The sequence below is a fragment of the Apteryx rowi genome, unplaced genomic scaffold, assembly GCF_003343035.1.
Source record: "Apteryx rowi isolate R43461 unplaced genomic scaffold, aptRow1 scaffold_56, whole genome shotgun sequence".
NCBI classification, from domain to species: Eukaryota; Metazoa; Chordata; class Aves; order Apterygiformes; family Apterygidae; genus Apteryx; species Apteryx rowi.
Window position 1 is genome coordinate 1,814,195 of NW_020450827.1, and position 21,013 is coordinate 1,835,207.

A 21,013-nucleotide genomic window follows, 5' to 3' on the forward strand; every position below is an offset into this window, starting at 1 on the left:
CATAATACTGTCATATATTAAACAATCTGCTTGCAAATACCTTCAGAAAGTAGTTGATTATGTTTATGAATTAGCTCCCTTTTATAGATGGAAAAGGTTTAGTTTACTTATGTGCAGTGATAGGAAAAAATGGGATTAGTCTGGCCAGGCAGTCTACACTTCTCCCCTGAGTTCACTATGAGTCTCATTATAATTAGGCAAGAAACAGAATAAAGATTCATGTTTGTTGACTACTGGGCTTGTTGGGAAAATAAAGGCCAATATGCTAGTGAGATTTAAAGGTTCTGTGCAGAAGGATGACTGGATATAGGCATGACTAATGCAGAAAACAGAGCGAGACAGCAGTGGATACAAACCTGCCTCATTACAATAGTTCTCTTGCAAGCTATTAGACGCCTTTTCCCGCTACCACTTGGCAAACAATGATGCTGCATTGTGGAGGTCCCCAACACGCTTTGAGCTTAGCGCAGCTTCGTGAAGGCTGACTGGTTTTCCTTTTTGGCCCTGTTGACAGACACAATCATTCAGAAAGAACTGGCAGCAACAGTCTGGCCTACTGAGTTGATTCTCAACATTATGTCTTCCTTATCCAAACAATATTAAGAAAGAAAAGAGGATAAAGGTATCTCTGAGTAGGATACAGAGTTAATTACCAAGCATGGATTCTACATGGGACAGCTCAAATCTTCCTTGAGCAAATCACTGAACTGGGTCACTGCCTCAGTATCTTTATTTTCAAATGGAGTTCATAATAAAAACCCATTCATACATGAACATTAGTTAACGTGATGCTAACAGACATACCTAGAACTAAGTGACTTCTACTTCAATAAAGCAATGAGATCTTTTTTTAACTGACTTCAACTGGTATATGATACTCAAGTCCTTCATCTGTTACCTTTCATGAAACAGTCAGGCAGATATATTTTGCAAATAAGACTGGAAAAGCTCAGTGAAATCCATTTACTGAGTCTAATGAGTAGAAAAGCAAGAAGTATTTCTAGTTTAATCTTTTCTCTTTTCAATGCTACGGATTATCAAGATGTTAAAGCCTGGCAAAGGAAAATATTATTTTACACAATGCATAATTTATCCTTGGACTTGGCAGAGTAGAATTCAAAAAAAATGAGCAGACATTTATTTGGGTAATGGGAAAACCTTAGAGTATTTGGGATTTGAATAATGTTGCAAAATATGTAAAGCCTTAAAATTTTAAGACACTAAATCTGAATGAACATTAAATCTCAAGGTAACCCTGGAAACTGGAATACTGACCTATTCCTGCTCCTGGAAGAAAACAGGTTGGTGATTTACTTAGACTTAACCAGTGTAAATCAGAAGCCAGCTAACTATTAAATGCTGGCAGCTCTCAACACTTCACAGTAGAGATGATCTGCTCCGCTCAGGCTGCAGACGTCAGCTGTTGCTCTCAGTGGAGTGACCAGCGGGATGCCCCACACTCCCCTCGAGCTTTCACTCAGGACACATCAATCAAGAGATCAGTGCGGTCCAGTGGCTGTGACTTGCAGGAAAAATCAACATGCTCCACTGTGTTCTTACTTCCCATCTGATCACCACCTTATTTTGTAAACTTCCTGGATCCCTCTTGTTCTCTTACAGTACTTCACGCAACGGAGCCCTAATCCTAGAAGGATTTTACCTGCAATGACAGCTGGCAGGCTGATGGGCAATCGATTGTACTGCTAGTGCTTTCTGACAGAGACTTTCAGCCTCTCTGGCTGTAACTCTTTTACTAGTGCCATGTTCACTTTAAATAAAAAAAAAAGGGCTGTTTAAATCTGCACTCTGCTTTTTGAAACTTGTCAGTCCAAATGTCCATAAAGATGGCAAGTGCCTATAATCCTACTTGCAACAAGGGAACAGGGCAATTTTCATGCAGAGACTCTCTGTTGAGTGAGTCAAACAAATTATGTATTTACTCTTGCTGGCAAGCAGAGGTGTGGCTAGGATCAGGCTTGCCTGACATTGAGGTCTGAGGCTGTCTAGAATCACCGGACAGGGAGCAGTTCTTCAGCGTCCGTTTGATGAAAAACAAAAAGAATGAACAGGAGGCAAAGATTAAATCATTCTGACCTCTGGCTCTCACAGGCAGGAGCACTGTGCTTCAAAGGCGACCATTCCTGTCTGTCTATCTAGATGTTGCCACCAGCACACTGACTTCTTTACCCTAACCACACAGGTTTAGATTATATTGCTGTTTCAGAATTGCTCTTTAATGACTGATCCATTTTTCAGCCTACGTATAGCTTCACAATAATCCCCTTGGCTGACAGCATGAAACCTCAAGAAATCTAAAATTACTGGAGAGCCACTGTGTAAATCTCCCAGCTCCAAAGCAGAGATGGCACAAATGACCTTACTGGTCCTTCTGAAGTTATAAAATAGGTATACAAATAGGGTTGGATAGCAAATGTGTGCAGTGAAGATATTAAATCTTGCTAGTCTTACTCAATTTAATGGACATTTTTCAAATGTTTCGGAGTTCAGGTTTGGTTCAAATAAATGTCCCACGTATTTGAATCCCATGAGACTGAAAACCTTGGCTATGAGTATCACATCACTTTCTTATGAGATTTCCAGCTTTTCTGCTTCTGGTCTTGGCTTGAAATACCATGAAAATAATTTTTTTCATGGTATTTCAACACTTCTGATTTCAAATCCTAGTCATTATTGAAAAAAATTAAGAAAAGCTTAAAGGGTGGGTGGGTTTCTTTTTTAAGCTAGAAATGGGATAACAGATTTGGTACCAAAAATGCATGTTTTTGGAAATACATAAGGGTTTGAGTCCAGGGTTTTGGTTTGAAGTAATCTCTAATTTTAACCTGTGTAGGACATTCTGTAGCTTTCTTACACAGTACTCATATGGGAAAACAAATAACTATTGGCTTAAGCCAATCAGCTAAACTAGATATTTCATTCTCCAAGTATAAGGAGAGCTAGAAAGTGTCCTTTACAGGCCCACAGAACACAACAAAAGCTTCAAGGACTGAAAAACACAATTCCAAATGCAAGCATCTTCTCAATGTCTTCAGGACCACTGCAGGCAGAGTTGAGAACCGTGTTTGCTTCGTATTCCATATGATTGCATACTGATTTACCTGAAGGCCTGGAGAAGCAAGTCCCCTGTTTGATTGACTTTTTAGCACCTGAAAACACCTATGAGTATTTGAGACAGCAAGTGCTGCAAGGAAAATTACAGGCATATATGAGTCCTGAAGGGTTCTTGGTTATTATACTAGAAGGAAAATGCCAACTTTACAAGCTCATTTATGCCTTTCTTGTTTTCTAATATAGTTGAATCAAGCTGGTGTTGTCTGAGCCAATACTACCTACTGAATCTGCTCAGACCTGATTCCCACTTTTACAGGTTTTACTTCTGATCCTTTGAGATTAGCAGGATCTTCATTAAATGGGTACCTTGTACTAGGTTTCCTAGATGTTCTAATATTACAGAACAATATTAATGCATTGAGAACAGGGCCAAATGTAGGGGAAGAATTAAGCAGCCTGCCCTGCCTCTGTGAACCGTCTACACAAAAACTCTTTATTGCAAGTATTGATTGAAATAATTCTCTGATGTGTGAACAAAGCTGTGGAATATGAATAGCCTGTTAACAATGGCCAGTCATTTTAGGAGCCTTGCAATGCAGATAGGCATCTACTAGGATTTTCCAAAAGCACCTAAGCAGGTTAGGCACTTAACTTCTAGGAAAAGCCTGCAGGAGTTAGTCAGTCAGTTGGGTGTTTTCACAAAAGCTGTGATGTATTTATTATTATCTGGCACTAAATACGTTGGTAAATCTGGCCCCACCACCTATTCATAATTTAACCAGGAGTTTTTGACCTGAAATTTAGACTTAGGCCCATCTACTCTATTTCTTTCACTTTGAGATCAAAACTTCTTTACAATGGTAGTGTTTTATTAGCATCCTGGCTATGTAAAACACTGTGAATTGTTGTGAACTGCGTTTACACCTAAGGATCCTTTCTGCTTCCAGAGCTATATAAAGCAACAGTACTGCAAGAAACTATAAGAATCAGATTCTACTTTTGCAAATTTTCAGACAATGTGCTAGCTGAAAATATTTGTTCGCAAGAGAAAAGAAGTCTCATTCGTGCATAAATAAAAGACACAGAAGACTAAAATTCTCTTGACACGGGGGACATACTACTGAATGAGAGATGAATGAACAATGATTCCTCATCAATAACATCAAGGTGCCTTTTCAAGGTCCTATCCTATAAAAGCTAACTTTCTCCTAAGCCCTTTTCCTTTTCAAGCCAGTAGATACTCAGCACAGCACAGAAGCTGACACTGAGACATGAGTAAAGGCTTATGTGTTGTTTCAAGGAAGCTGCATTCTTACTTGGCATGCTCAGGAGGAGTTATGTCAAGAGCTGCTTATTTCTAATATTATACACAGAGAATTCCTCCCACTATTTATTCCAGATGCTGAACTGTTGATTTATTTATTTTTTGGATTAGCTATATTAAAATATAGCATGCTTCCAAATGCTTTTCTCCCAAATTCCCAAAGGATGATCCTTTCTCATGAGGATGTACATCCTTAAGTCATTTAATGGGCTTAACTCCCACTGCTCTGAATGAGAATGAAGTTCCTGACTCTAGGATGCCCAGGAACTCATAGAAAGCTCAATATTTTGCATTGAAGTAGTCAGAAGAGGAATGTGGCATAACACCTGGCAGGGAGGCAGCAAAACAGCTGCAGCTTTTCCAGTGACTATGGCACTGCAGTACCTTAGGATCTGACTACTGCGAGCACCTGAGCAAAGAGATTTTGAGTTTTTAGATGGTTCTCTGCTGACCTCGGAACAATAAGGAAAATAAATGGTTGAGTACCTCTTTGAGCTTCACTTAATGACGTCTCACCTAATTTTGAGTTTTATTAGATCTGCATCAAAGCACAGAGACCTTCCAAACAAACATAAGATGACTGCAAGTTTTCATTTGGTTTTGTATGGGGATTGGAAGGTTGGTTGTACCAAGAAAGAAAAATTCTGGTGGCTCTCTGGAACTAGGTGGAGCACAGTCATTTGGATCAAGTTTCTCTTGGCAATAGAATTCCCTGAAATCCAAAGCACAAAGGGAAACTTAGAGAGTGACTCCAAGCAGGGCAAGAACCAAGGGAATGTTTTTGCCAAGCCCTGTGAGCTGAACTGACTGCGTCTCCGGACAGGCTGAGGGCAAGCAGACTTGTGGGCGTTATGGAAGACCAAATCCCCACCTGGTGCAGCTCAGGAATGAGGACAACAGGGCTGCTCAGCTGAAGATGTGATCCAAACAGCTGCCTGTCCTCTTTGGCAAGGAGTGCAGGACCTCTCCAAACTGGGACCAGGAGATGAACAAGAGAGGCAAGACATAGTAGAAAAACATTCTCGTCTAAGTCCCTTATTGAAGAGTAAGCAGAGATCTGTAAACACCGACCCTAGACCTGACCCTCCCCACCTCAGCTCGTTTGGCTGCTGAATCAACTTTTTAGCTTAAAAAAACAAAATTATATCACTGAAGTGGCTGTGAAGTTGGAGCTGTCTGAAAGTATCCGTGCTGAAATCACTATAGGATTTTTATAGTTTGCTCTCTCTCTCTCCCCATTACACTTAAAAATCAGAGCAAATGGAACTTTAAAACAGTGGAATGCAGTGAAAAATAAGGCCTTTAAATGTCAGGCAAATCCCTTGCAGAGGACAGACTCTTGGAAGAGCACTGGGTGCTCACCATCCACTGAAGTCATTCATGGATTTTAAGGGGCTACCAGCACTCAAAGACATCACTCCTCAAAAGATTTGGCCCTGCTTTACAGCATGCTATTTGTTTCACCTGCATCCTTTCAACTGTTGTAGCATCTACTACTGCTTCCCAATAAAAAAAGCAATGTCCCATTAGCAGAGCCACGAGTTTGCCAGTCTATGTTACTAGTCACATCAGTCCTTTAGACGTCCTCCCCATTTTCACTGAGGGAGATGGTATGTATTTTAATGGTTGGCACTTTACGATTTTCCCGGAGAACATTCCCTGAAGTGCCTGCACAGCAGCATTCCTGTAGGAAACCTTTACTTTTCGCTTTCGCAGCGGTACAGCTAGACTTGTCTTTAGAGACTGCATTTTTTGTAGGCACGCTTTGCACAGTGGAGAATATCTTCCATTCGCAGACCCCATCGGACTTGGAAATCCTATAGAAGGTTTCGCCCGAGCCAACAGGGATACGGACCACACCTTTGTGCCTCTCCATGCTTTGGCTAGCGGGATGGTTGAGGTTGAAATTTGGGAATTGCTTCTTTGCTGTTTGCTTTCTTGGAAGACACTGGGCTCTCAGGACATTTTGGAATGCTTTCTTAAACTCTTGACTTGAGCATGGGTAGATTATGGGGTTGATGCAGCTGTTTAAATAGCCAAGCCAAAATGTTATTTTAAAAAGTGTGTCCGGGGGTTTGATTGCAGGAAAGAAAGAACCTAAAATGGAAAATACACAGAGTGTTAAGGCAAAGGCAATGAGAAATTGCGGGTAACCAAAGAAACTTAAACACTGGAAAAAATAAGCAAGATTCAGTTCTGTCCTGGAAAAGTGATGACTCAAAGCCTAATTCTTTCAGGAACGAGTCTTTCAGAAGGTATGGTGTTGTACAATTACAGGATATTATATCAGAGATCAATTCAAGACATCTATTTTATTATACAAGCATTGTATCTTTCCATTTACAGCCAGAGAGCCAAGCAAGAGGCATGATATCAAGTGAAAAAGGAAAATTCCTTCCTCCAGGACTTCTAACTTCAGATTAGTAGGCCAAGTAACAATCATATCAAAGAGGTCATCAAAAGGGATTTGAAATGGCAAGAAAATTACCATTTCAGAAGCCAGAGTAAGTGAAAAGTAGAATTACTGGGCTGACTGCATTCCAGCTAAGAGTCTTACAAGATGATAAAGTACTGGGTGCTCAGTTTTCCCTTGAAACCTTTTGAAAAATTTCATTTTCCACATTTTTCTGCCTCAAGGAATGCATCCAAAATTCAGACACATTAAAGGAAAAGTGCCTCCTTATTTCAATGAACACTGGATCAGGTCTCACGGGCAGCCACTAATGGAAACTGTTATATATTTGCAAGGGTATCTCCCACGGAGACAATTTAAAGAGGTAGAGCTAGATGACTTCTTAGTAAGGAAAGTACTGTAGATCTTTTTATTCTATAAATTACAGGATAATGTACAAAAAAATTAAATTGTTTCACAAAGATTCTTCAGCAAGTCAATGACAGAGGCAAAAATATTTGTCCTCAGTGTCTTGGTACAACAACAGCCAGCTGCAAGTGACCATGTCAATTGAAAATGAAATAGCATTACTAATTTCCTTTTCTTTTAAAGTAGATTACAATATATGGTTGTTAACATGGAATTCAATTATACAGGATATCTGCTGACTTAAAATCTTGTTCTTTGGTTAATATTTGGTGGAAAAGGAAACTGTTTCATGAATGTGCATTGAAAATAATGTACTAAAAACTTCAGAAACTTTAGTCTGGGTCTGTTCCACTGACAGGAGATCAATTTTGGTAATTGCCAAAAAGTCAAATATTGACAGATGTTCCTTTCCTCACATATTGATGCCCTCCTTAATTGTCTCGTATAGAGTAGAACATCCCAATGTTGAAAAAAATCACTAGAGAAAATGACATCTCATTTTTCTAAGGATTTGAAAATGAAATGGACTTACACAAACCAAATTTAGGTAACATAAGAATCTAGAGTCATTAAATACAGGGTTGGAGTGACTGCAGAAATTCATCTTGTATTTCTCCTGTCTGAAGGAAGGATCATCTCAGTGTATAGTGCTCTTGGGAAGGATTTACTGTTCTTAAAAATCTTCAAACCTTAAAAACCTTGTGGAGATGCTACAACCTTCCCAGACAATCTGTTCCTGCTCCTCTCCACCGCAACCACTGGGAACATTTTTTGTAATGCCAATTGTTTAACTACAATTGGAGCCCATTACTGCTTTCATAAGCAAGTGCTTAACTTTAAATGATTTGAATAGGATGCCAGCAAATGCTTACAAGATTTACTCATGTTATTATAAAGCTACATAGACATATTTAGGATACCAAAGAGTCACCGCTGTTGGTTATGGAGAATTGTTTAGAAATTTGTTGCTCTTGCTTCCTGAATGATACTGGAAACCAGCCATTGTAACAAGATGCTGTAGTTCTCTTATTTGGTTCTTCTCTTTGCTTAGAAATGAAAGCAATAGTGTCTGAATGTGAATGAAACAGAAAACTGAACTCCATGTGATACTGTGGTGGGAATAAGTAGTAACAGTCTTCTAGGTCTTCTAGGACCAATTTTTCAAAACAGATCCTCTAGGACTGAAAAAAGAGAAAAAAAATTTCCTGTTATGTTGTCAAGGGAAAAGCTGTTCATTACTTTCATTGCTTTGCTCCATAAGAAAAAAGTGGTTCTATCATTCCAAAAGTCAGTAATTAGTTTGGATAGCCTCTCATGGGCATAGGAAGCACTATAACTTCCCAGAAAACATAACTGGCTTCTTTTTAGGTTTTATAGTCAAGTTTATAATGAATAGAACTTCTAACACTGACATATGCTAGTCTACCTGCCTCCTCCAGAAAATTTATAAGCATGTCCATATTGGAAGAAATACTGTGGAAGATTAAAGCATCAATACATTTGTCATCCTCTACTGTTTATTTATGTCTGTAAGCAGATCCTAAGTATTACAGGGCTTGATCTGTTAGCTGGACCTCCCCTGATTTAGGAAAAGCTGATAGTGCAATCAGAGGGACTTCTAATTTAACTCTGAGAGCTGCTGAATTTGGAGTTGATTTTTTCTTCCCATCTTTGTCAAACATAGCTACAGAGAGTGCAAAAAATGCTTTCAAGCAGCAAAAGCCAGAGAGGAATTCTCAGGGTGTTTTTGCCTGTGTGAGAATGTATCAAAATACTGCCTGAACCAGAGACACAAATAGTGCAGAGTGATTAATGACTTGCTCATTCTGCTTCTGCTGAACATGGTCTCGGCTGTGAAACATGAAGCAATGTCTTCTTGCCATGGCAGCAACTCTCTGAGTGGAACCGATGGGCCCAGAGGACATGCCGCTGTCAAGGAAGAAATAGGAGGTGTGGCAGGGTGAGAAGTGCTCCAGTTAACTTTGACTTGGGAGAGGTCCCTTAGGACCCAGGCCATCTGGAGCATGTTAGAGCAGCCACTATTTTGCAGATAGACTGAGTTGGAATACCCAAAGGCTATACAGAACATACCAAAGGAGCTTGCTATTTGTATTCAAGCAGTTGAACCTCTAATTCCAATTCCAATTACAGCTTGGGCATCAAACACAAGTCTCAGTGCCTCCATGACTGCTCCTGTGTTGCTCAAAGCCATGTAGGTAGAGCAGTTTCACTATTAATTTAGCACTGACCAGTTTTTAAGACCAAAAATGTTGTACAGAAGAAAGAAAATGTTATTTTTCAATAAAGAATTAGTTAGGAGCTGTGTCCCCTATTTAGAATTTTTCTCAGCACATTAATACTGCTTTCCTTTAAGGAAAAACAAGCCCAAGTCATTGGCGGATAAAAAAATAAAAAAGGCTTCTAGATACCAAATCCCACTGAATTGTTTCTCTATTTCTGCATCTAAGTGCAGCATATCCACTGTTTTCCCAATTAATGTAAAGGCAAAAGGTGAAACAAATCCAGGTTTAGGCGGTCAGCTCTATGAGGCTGAATGTAATAACGGATAAACAACAATAACAATTCCTGTTTGCTGCAGCTTCTGGCTCACCTTAAATGGAATGCTAATGCCTTGCCAAATCCCGTTAAAAATAGAAAACAGCCAGTGTCAGAATCTTTCTCTTGCTCTTTTTTTTTTTTTTTGGGGGGGGGGAGGGGGATGAAGGGGAATCTGCATGCTAATTTATTAATATAACCTTTTTTGGTTGATGACTTAGAGATTTCCTGTCTTGGAACAACACACTGTCAGGGAAAAGGATATGGAGTAATTTTAACAGCATACAAACTTTGCCATCTGTAGACCCCATCACGCATTGTCCTTAACTTCTTCACTACCATGGTAGATGTAACTTGGGCTTTAGGACAGGAACTCTGCTCTGTCATGCATCTGGTCATGCCAGTCAGTGGGGTTTCATGAATTTACACCAGCTAAAACTCCATCTATAGGCTTAATTAAAACTGTATGTTGTCCTGTGAATGAAACAGTACTAACAAACATCAGTAGGAAAAAATATTGTAAGCAGCATCTTGAAAGGACTGAGATTGGAACTGATAGTCAACAGACCCAATGTGTAACATATCTTCTCATGGATGCTGAAAACATCATCAACTTCCAGAGCAACATAAATCAAATTCAGCATGTCAAAACCTTGAGCCACTGAATTATTGCATAAGGTGGGTAAAATATTTCACTCTCTGCATCTTCTCCATACTTTGCAGGATTGTTGTGAGGAAATATTGACATGTTTGTTTTGTGCATTCAGATAGCCAAAGAAAGCAATTCCATCCTATTGCAGATACCTCGATACCTATAGTTCATGAACTTTTCCTCATCTCTTCTGTTGGCTATCTGTATATCTGGAAAAAGGGGAAAATACCACATTCCGCAGGTTCCCTAGGTTAGGAATCTATTACATGTAGTCTTCCAGCTCTTTCGTATTCTGTGATGTTGCTGTTGTGATTAATATCAGTGGTTGATGTACCTGGTAGCAAGTAGAAGTTATTTTCAAACAGTGCTGCTAGGTCTGATGATAAAGTGGTTGTTCAGTGCGCTAAAACTTCTAAATGGGCAGTGGCAAGTAGAAATAAAACACGGGGGCTTTTTCTTTTCTTTTTTAAACAATGACTGTGATTAACCATGAGACTAAACAACAAAGTGGAGTGGTGAATTCTCTCTTTAAGGTGTTCAGTGCAAGAGTGTCTGTTTCCTATGTGGCAATGAGGCAATACAGAGTAACCAGGTGAAATCCTTTGGCCTGCAATATACAGGAGGATGGACTAGATGACTTCATTTGCCCTCAGGCCTTAAAAGGTCTGGAAGTATGGAGAACTGTACTGGAAAAAAAGTTAAAGTTTGCTCATAGAAGAAATCAGAGAACTCATTCTCTTGGCAGAGTTCTTCAGCATGTCTCTCCCGCTTTCCCCCATAGCAAATGACTTCTTTCCTTGCACTGTCTCCTCTTAGGGAAGGTGTGCAGGTGCTTGACCGCATACTCGCAGTGTCACCACGCAGCCGCAGGGGTTGGGCAAGGTGAGCAAGCTCCCTGTAGCATGTAGGAAGGCTAAGGGCTACTAAGGACTGCTTGGTTCTGTGGACATTTGTGCATGGAATAAAATGTGCTTGAGCACTGGCTGAGCAACAGCGTTGTTATCAAAGCTCATCCTCCCTTGGGGTGAGCAGTCCAGAGTCCATGTCCATTCAATCCTTGGCCACTTGGTGGCTGCCAGTTAGTGTCAACTTGGATTTGGACACTTGCCTGCTAACGGTCAGGACTGAGAAAACAGATTTATAATAGCACTTAATTCTCCAGAGGGAGTTTTTCCAATTCTCTCACTAGTAGGCTAGGTGTAATCATAGACTAATAAGTGCTGCCATCATTCAGCCATCTTCTAATAGAGGTTGGATAGTAAGCAGAAGTTGTAAAGTGAAATATTTTCCCTTTTAAAACTAATTCTCCATCCTATTCACAGGGCTTCATGTCTTGTCTGGTACTTTGTCAGGAAAAAAATGCTAAATAGTGGCAAAACTGCATACAGTTTAGAGGCCTCATCTTCCATTGTCTCCTACAGTCTGTGCTGAAAGAATAGTAAAGAAAACGTAAACTGATCTTTTAATGCCTTTGAATGGTAGATTGACTAAATGATGCTTGAATTCCTGCTTTTTTTTTTTGAAAAGTTGAAGTTTATCAAGTAGCAGCAGCACAATTCAATTGCTTTTTATATTAAAATAAAATAAAATGTACTATTAGTTCATTTGCCATCAAATATTTCATCACTCACCCCTGAAAATGTCAGGATTGCATTCTCCCCATTCACAATTTATTTTCATGTTTGCCAACTACAAGTTTCTTCAGAGCTAAGAGTTAAGTTTTCCATATACCTCCTGCTAAGTAAGTGCCAACTCAGTCACAAAGATGTAATCTGGTTTTCCCACTAGTCGGAAGTTACAGATTTGTTTGATTATAGGTTGCTTAAAAATCAGTACTATGTCATGCATAGATTCACTGATAGATAGCACACAGGGATTTAGAAGACCCCTAAACTAAAGAAGCTTCTGATGCTTATTTAACTCTGTAATGTCTCCATTAGCAGAACAGGAACAGGATCCTGTACCTTTTTATGTCCTATAGACCTCATAGTTTTGGTAAAAATCCAGCTCCACTATCAAATATCACTGCTCTGGTGACTGTGATTGAAAGTTCAGTGAAGGCAAATAATCACAGATACGCGAGGTTATGATGTTCAAGGTTCGGTTCACTGCTTTTTCCCTTTTATGTTGTATGGCACAAATGTGGTGATTGAGTCAGAGCAGAGGAAAGGCAGGCAAGGTAGTATGGCTACATTAGCACTGCTCAGAGCAGAGGAAGTGCAAGAACGAGGTCAGGGCTGTACCCATAAGAGCTAAGGAACCAGCAATAACCTGCAAAACAGTCAGGGCTGTGTACTCAGAGCTTGCAATGACTAGCTGTGTGCTAGTGCCTAGAAGACAACATTCGCAGACTCCCCTCGGGAGAGGACAGTAGTACCCCTGCACATTGCGAGCAGAGAACCGAACAGTATTTGTTAGTGTTATTTTATCATGACTGAAAGTGTCTGAAGGAACTGGGAAAAGTGCAAATTTAAAACCTTGCGTAACAGTCAAACAAAAATCCTGGCCATCTTTTGCCTCTAATGCCTATGAAATATGCCTCTAGAATCACAGCAAACTGAAAATAGAGTCGTGCTCATTCCAAGGGATAGTGGTGTGTTTACAGAGAGGCCAAGCCTAAAGCTCAGGCCCTGGGGTCTGTCCTAAAGGGATCAAGTTAGAGGGTGGCAGCTATTCCAGAGCGACTGCCCTAAAGGCCCAAAGGACGAAGCACAAAGGAGCACTGATTTCCTCACATGGACTGATTCTGCACCAGGGGCGATCCAGATCTCCTGCGAGGCAGCCTGCACTATGAATGTTGCTAAATATGTTTCATCTTTTGTTCCCAAGCTCAATGTTAGCACTGAACTTTATTCCGTGAGACTGCACTCTATGCTGCATCTCAGGTCAAACAGAAAACACCCCATGGAAATTGTATTTATATACATATATATATATATATGTATTGCTGCAGACACGCAGCAGCTGTGCTCTGTACATATACGCTCCCCCAGCACGTCTCACCCTGCTGCTTCCTTATGGAAAGTATCTTCTGTGGGAACAAATATGGGATCAAAGAACTCTTGAATATTAGGAAACACTTCTGGGTTTTGTACAACCAAATTAACATAACAAATGCAGAGCAGCAGTGCAGCTATGTTTTGGTAAGAACAGACATGGGGAATGGTGAAAGCCTGCATTTGTGAAGCCCTGTACCTTTACAACCGTGCCTGTGCTAGGGCCTAGAATATTGTGGCTGTTTCCAGGGGAAAACAAGAATGACTTTGTCTTTAAATATCCCTGAACTGTAGTAAACAGTCACAGAAAGAGGAGAGGGAGGTTGTTTGTCTTCACAAGGGCCTGAATTGAAAGCTCTGGAGCACTCAGTAGGGTGTGGATGTTTCTCCAGACAAGGTGATGCGTGGAAAGGACAGGCAACAGGAAGGGGTCGATCTGGGGATGATGCTCTGATTATTTGGATTTTTTCAGACCTAATTTCTGCTCTGTTTCATATTGTACCACTTACAGTGGATGATATTTCTAGCAAACATCAAATATCTCAGGCAACTATTGCTAGATTGTATGCAGTTGCAGATTTAAAAAGCTGATAAAAACATTGGAAGGTAAACTGAGGTTTCGTTACCTCTGTAAATCTTGACTAAGCCAACTGATTTACAAGTCATTTGCATTATCAGTGAAATTCCAGCTCCCATACTATTACTGCAGTGGAATGACTCTGGATCTTGCTGCTAGCATGTTAAAAATATTTGATAATCTTCCCCAAACCCTAGCTCCCAGAGTCATGTTCTTACAACAAAATCTCAACTTTCATTTAAAAAACAAAAATCTGGTGGTTCAGAGAATAGTTTGAAAAGATCAGTCTAACTCAGCCTGTGTCACGAGTTTGTCACTGCGTGACTGTCAGTCGTGATTTTGGAATCCTCAGGGTTAGCAATACTGGAATTACATTCTTTAGCAAAAGCTGAAAATCTATCCCTTATGAATAAAAATTGAAGACAAATCCTGAAATTTGCCAGGTGGGGTGGGGGAATCAGTCATTACCTTTCAATCACTAACAAATTCTAAATGGCACCATGATGTTTAAGAGTGAGTGGAAAATGACATTCCTCTTGGTTCATTTATTCCAGGGACTTGAAAGTGGTGACTATACAAGGCAAAAACATTTTAAAGGCAAGGACATGCCTTCTCTCTGACAGGTAGTTCATGTAAGAAAGCTGTAGATACTGCATATGAATCATGAAACATAACACAAATGATTCTATAAATCTCTTGTTTACAATTTAAATGGTTATTAATAGCACCAATTTCTTCAGCTGCTTTGCTGGATTATGAGTCAGTGGGACACCATGTTTCAGGTCTTCAGGAATGTAATGAATCAACAGTCAGACAGTCCTGAAAAGAGCAAGGGACCATCAAGCTATACCTAGGGAATGGTACATTTTTTCCTGGTAGCAAAAAGCAGATGGGTCCTTGAAGCACAGCCTTTGGGAAATCAGCCATGCATGGTCCCAGCAGTGCAGAATAAAGGAGGACAGGTCAATCATGCCTTAACCAGCATGATTAAGGTAGATGAATTTCTGTACTTGATAACAGATAGGCTGAAATTTTTCCATCACACCTGGCCACCTTTGACTTAAATCTTTGACTTAGGCTTTAACTGAAACACCCCAAAACAAATTTCCCATTTACAAATGAGTTGACTGTGTGTGCACTCATGCCTCTGGAGCCCAAGCAAGGCACTACAGCCAAATCAGCCACCTCATTAAAGCATAGAGCGAGTTGTGATACATCAAACAGTGGAAGCCTAACAGGAAAACACAGGGTGTACCGGTGCCTGTCCCTACTCCCTACCTTGTCACATCTTGAGACACTGCATCAATAGCAGAGACAGAAAAATGCACTGTACTTTTCCGGTTCACCTCTAGTGACAGTAGAGAGTTATTCTCCTTGTAGCCAGTGAAAGCATAACCACAGAAAATTATTAGAAACCAGCTGCAGGCTGGCACATAGACGGGATTAGGATTCCCTTGACAGTGTTTGTGCTAGTTCACAAGCCTAATTTACTACTCTACTACAAATATAAATACCCCCCAGAGTATCCTTTTCTCTGCTCTCTTCATTATGAGAATGATTGACAAATGCTAAAAGCCTCCCTCGTCTTTGCCTAGTTTAGCATTCTGGGTTGTATGTTCTCCCTCAGCCTCCTGGCTCAGATCTTCCCTTTCTTCTTCTTTCTGGGTCTGAAGGCACTGGTTACAATCAGATAAATTTAAGCTAGCTTTCCACAGGAAGCAGTTTGCTTGTTTCTGAGGATTTGTTAAGGTGAACCATCAATCCTAACTTAGCACCATTCTTGTCATTAACCAAGCCTCTCTTTCTTTTTCCCATGAGTTCTGTGTGTGTTCCCTCTGAAGGAGTCTTTCAGGATGACTGCTAAGTATTGTCATCTACGCTGGTGAGAAGGAAGCTTCTGAAATATGCTGTGAGTAGCCTCCAGCATCTTACAATTCCAGGGAAAGATCTGCTCTGTCAATTGTAACCCATCCACCTTGAAAACTGGTCCCATGATTGGGGAAATGCACTGAACTTCCAGACACTTATAGCTTTGAGTATCTATCTCTGTAATTGTACGTCTGTCTTTCTATCTATCTCCCTTTCCAGCAATTGCAAGAACAAAAAAAAAAACCAGAGTGGAAGAAACATGGTGTGTAGTGGCTGTTATTCCAGCACTGCAGAGTGTCAAGGCCCTGAGTGCACTAACAGGCCTTAATTGCCCTGATCAGCCTCACTTGGGGCCTCCACCCACACACCCTCTGCCCACTGGCCGGGGGAGCTGCATATAAGGTCAGGCTCTTGTCCCTAACCTGTTTTGGTCTGTACTGAGGGGAGCCTTGTCCTCTGCAGATTTTGCTATGTTGCTTTGTGTTTGTCTGGTGATCGCTGGACTGTCAGCTGAACCTGCTGTAGCTGCCACCTTTGCTTGCCTTGCTCAGGTATTACAAGACTACACCCTTTTGGTGAGGGCATGGCTGCTGCCTGTGCTGTTGTCACCCCTGGCTCCTGGATTGTCCTCCCTTGTGGAGCAGCCCTGCTCTTGCTGCTTGCTCCTTGATGTGGTGGTTTCTCTAGGAGCCAGTTCTGACTTTAGCAAAATGGCAAACCCCTGTGAAGGGAAGCAGGTTTTCATTTTATAACTGAGTTGAAAAAAGTGTGGTGATAAGGTTCTGGCTAATGTAGGAAAACTGAAATGCAGCCCTGTTGCCTGCCAGTCCTCCTAGCTAGATCATCTAGAGAGAAACTGAGATTTAATAAGGGGAATGTGAAGACTGTGTATTTAGTTGGGACATATTTGACAGAACCTTCCAAGTCAAAGCCCAAATAACTTGTGAAGTCATGTTGAGTTCAAAGTTTTTATAGGAAAACCTAGAGATGAAGAGTGGATCTGTAACTCTAAAAAGAGATTGCATTCAGAAATGAAAACCTGACTTCTTCCAGGGAAAATCAGCTGTTTTGACAGTCTTTCATTCTACAGAAATTTTGTGAAGGTTGGGTTTATGCTCCAGGTTGCAATGAAGAACAAATCCTAAAACCTCTTTTATTTTCATGCAGCAGGATTATCATTCTCTGGCTCACTCCACAAACAACATCAAAGCCAAGTGAAAAGAAGGTGTATTGGGCTGAAAATCTCTGTCAGCTATTGTGTGGATAAAGCATTTGGATAAATTGTTTGCCTGGAATGAAAGCTCCATCCATCGGAGAAGGTAAGAAAAGTATTATTACCCACACAGATTGCAAACCAGCCCTCCAACTGGCAACTTTACATACTGTTTTCAATTAAGATACTGTCTTATGGCAGGGATACTCAAGCTGTTTCTCTATTTATTAGCAACATCTGCTGATATGGATGCACTGCCTTTATCCCCATCTTGATATCCTTCTGTCAGTCCTGCTCCCACCCCTAAAGATTTCATCCCCGTTTCTTATGCCCTGTAACAAGCCTGTGCTTCCTGCTTTACCTCAATTCTTAGCTGATACTGTTGATGTTAATAGATTTGGGGATCCTGAAGAGGTTGTAGAACACAGCCAAATAAACCTTCAATCTGGGAACGTCTTCTGCACAGAGTAGCAAGCACCTGCCAGTCATCCGAAGTGGTTTGTGTGCCAAAGCCTAAGAACATCTGTCTCATGGGGTGCCCTTTGTTCAGGATCTGATTCTGAAAGGCTCTGCCTCCTGCAGTAACTAAAATGACCTGCAGCAGCTGATAGAACCATTTACAGTTTTGGCCCTTTGCAAAAAAAAGCTGCAGAACTGGTATTTCGCACGACAAAATTCTTGTTCCCCAGCCAGCTGTATCGTGAACTCCACAACTCCCATTGATTTCAGCAGTAGAGTGGGGAGTGCTCTGCACAGCTGAAAAAAGCAGACTTCTGCCACTATCCTGCTGCATGACCTTGGCCACATGGCTTCCCCTCATTGTGCCTGACTTCACCTATCTGCAGAATAGATCTGAAAATGCTTACTCTCTTTTGGACAGTAGTCTGTATTGTATAAATGTAGAATGCCATGTAAAAACATCTCTGGGTGAGTCCCTGACTTTGGGTGGGACAGTCTACATCAAGATGTTTCCTTACTTTTTCAAAGACATGGTTTTTCATGCTACTTTTCTGTCTTTAAACAAAACTAACAAATGTTTCAAAAAGACTTATTAAATGCTTTAAAAATAACACAGTAACCCCACAAAGATAGGGAAACTAACCTCAAGAAAGTTTCCTTATATAGGATCAAAGAAAGATGCAAAGTGAGCCTTGAATCCAGAAAACTTCTTAAATCCAAAGCAAATTAATTAACAGCAACAGCTCTGTGTGGGCAACCACATTTGCAGATGAAATGTTTAATGCATTCTTGCAAACCCTTTTTGGGTATGTTTTAGACATCTTGGCAACCAACATTCCAACACGCTGACATCCTGGACAGCACGAGCCAGGCCTGTCGGGGCTCCTCCTTACAGAACAGCGACATCTTTTTCTCCAGCACTTCCCAGTACTGACCAACAGAAAAGATCCTGTAGGTTTTGTTTTTTTCATGTGGCAATGTTAGTGGCAGAATTTCATGAAACAACCTGATAATTTTGATAAATCTAACATCGGTAAATTGAACAGGCTTTTGTATGGGTTTAAAAACCCTCAGTCTTTCAGTATTTAGGTAGCAGGTTTTTCTTCTTAATTCTACAGACTGGTCCATTACTAGCTAAAACTTTTACTTAACTAATCTTTCTTCATTTTCCTATACAGCACAAGCCTTTTTTGGTAAGGAAAGCTATGGAAATTGGGCAATCAGATTTAAGCTGTTAGATTCCAGGTTTTAAAAATTTGTATTTAGTGCAACTGTCACAATGCAAACTTTAGTGTGATATGCCAATTACTACACAATAAGATATAGGTACAAAATTAGTATTCTGCTTTTAAATTCTGAAATCACATCAAAGGTGAATTAGCAAGGCTTTATATTTGAGTGGCAGCTAAAAACAAACCTCAGACATTCCTTCCCTTTGGGATTAAAACTGATGAATAAATATTCATATTCAGTATGAGGGGTGAAATGGCAGCCAGTGTTTGACCAGTGAGTCCAGTGGCATTTCACATAGGATATGAATGAGGAAGTACAAAATTAGTCTGAAGGATCCTCATGGCTGTCTTCTGACTGGTCATATGATAAATTAAAAATACATCATCTCATTTGGAGCTGAGAGGGATATTACAGTACAGTATCTCACAGTGAATCTTCCTGGTATGAAGCTGCTTTTCCCTCATAGTGGGAATTATAAGGTGCTGAGCACTTTGGGAAATCTGGCCCTGAGTTTGTAAACAGCTACTTTGACCATGCAAATATTTATATCTTGACCTTTTACACATTTATATCAGCTGAAGAACTGGCCACAAACTTGGATACAAACATGCACCCCTAAAGATATCATTCCTATAGTAGAATTGGTCAGAGATAACAGTCCCAGTTTTGAAAGAGTACCTTCTGTATGGAAAAAGGTTACTTCATCTTCTGAAAATGAGAAGGATTATGCTTTAATCCTCAAAAGGATTATGATCAGGGATGTTTTATTTGATTTGAGACTTTTTCAGTTTTTTCATTCACCATTTTGAAATGGTGAATGTTTTGATTTTGACAGCTTTCCAATAGAAAAATTATTCCCTTGGAGTTTTTTTGATCAGCTCTATAGTACACAGGCACAAACATGGCCCTCCCTCCAGAGAAGGTGCTGTAAAAGGCAGGGGGGTTTGTTTTACTTACCAATAGGCATTACTACAAAAAAGGGAAGCCAGCACAAAATGAAGCATCCCACAACTATTCCCAGGGTCTTGGCAGCTTTCTTCTCCCTGGAGAATTTGAGGAGACGCACTGAGAAATTATATTTGCTCTTGGAGTTAGATGCAGATCTACTTGCTTCAGGAGCATTTTTACGATGGATCCGTAGAGTCACTTCTTCAGAATGAGATTTCTCAGTCTTCAGGCCAGAAGCCAGGCCTTTGCTTTCCCTTTTGGCCACTACATACACACGGCAGTACATCACCAAGATAATAGTCAAGGGGAGGTAGAAGGAGCCTAGAGCAGAGAACAGCACGTAGCCGGGCTCTTCAGTGATTTGACAGATGGTCTCATCTTCTGGTGCTGGTTCCTTCCAGCCAAAAAGAGGTCCGATCGATATCACCAGAGACAATGCCCAAACACTAAATAAAGCCAGGAGGCCTCTCTTCTCTGTCACTATACTTGGGTATCTCAGTGGGTAACTCACCCCGATGTATCTGTCTATCGAGATGATACAGAGGCTCATAATGGAAGCAGTGCAGCAAAGGACATCAACAGCTGCCCAGATGTTGCAGAAGATTCTCCCAAAGGCCCAGTAGCCCAAAATCTCCATGGTAGCTGAGAAGGGCAGAACAGTGGAAGTCAAGAGGAGGTCAGCTATAGCCAGGTTGATTATATAATAGTGGGTAACACTCTGAAGATGTCTGTGGCAGACTACGGAGAGGATAACCAGAATGTTACCCAATACCCCAAAAATAATCAGCCCTCCTAGAATAATGCCTAGTAAAATGGCCTTTGAAATGTTCACAGGCCCCACAGAGTGGGTGCAGTTGGAGCAATCGGATGAATTTCCAGGGAGGAAAACCATGGTGTATGGCTGATAATGTTCATGTAAGGCTGGTGTATTTCACTCCCTTTTCTGGTAAGAAGAGTGGTGAGATCAGTTTTCAGAAGGTCCTACAGGCAACATTTGCCTGGCTTTGCTGGGAAAAAAGTTTAAGAATATCTTAGAAGTGCAGCACCAGGAACAATGAGAAGGATCCAGAAATATTAGAAAATCCACCTTTCTCCCTAAGTTTTATCATTCCCCTAGTTAATAGCACAGCCACCATTTTGCAGTCAAATTTAACCCCTTTTGCATTTTCTTGGGATGCAGAGGTGAGGCTACATAAAACTGAGGCTATTTCTTATACTTTCCAGGATAACTTGACAAGGAGTATTGTAACTACAGGTTAAAGTCATTTCTGCCTTTTTGGGAAGATTCAATAT

At 40.6% G+C, this 21,013-nt stretch overlaps 1 protein-coding gene across 1 annotated transcript; it reads right to left on the bottom strand.

Moving 5' to 3' along the window:
• Nucleotides 1-5,972: 5,972 nt before the first annotated feature.
• On the bottom strand, nt 5,973-20,633 carry ADRA1A (adrenoceptor alpha 1A). The gene is made up of 2 exons (XM_026081847.1): nt 19,730-20,633; nt 5,973-6,493 (listed from the first exon to the last, which is right to left on the bottom strand). Exons 1-2 carry the CDS (start codon nt 20,610-20,612, stop codon nt 5,973-5,975), a joined length of 1,404 nt encoding a protein of 467 aa, XP_025937632.1. The 5' UTR covers nt 20,613-20,633.
• Between the last annotated feature and the right edge of the window lie 380 nt (nt 20,634-21,013).

Excerpts from the sequence above, each read along its gene's own strand:
- ADRA1A (XM_026081847.1), bottom strand. The coding sequence starts at position 20,612 with ATGGTTTTCCTCCCTGGAAATTCATCCGATTGCTCCAACTGCACCCAC. Across the intron at positions 6,494-19,729 it reads TTTTGTAGTAATGCCTATTG|GTTCTTTCTTTCCTGCAATC; the intron begins GTAAGTAAAACA and ends TTTCCATTTTAG.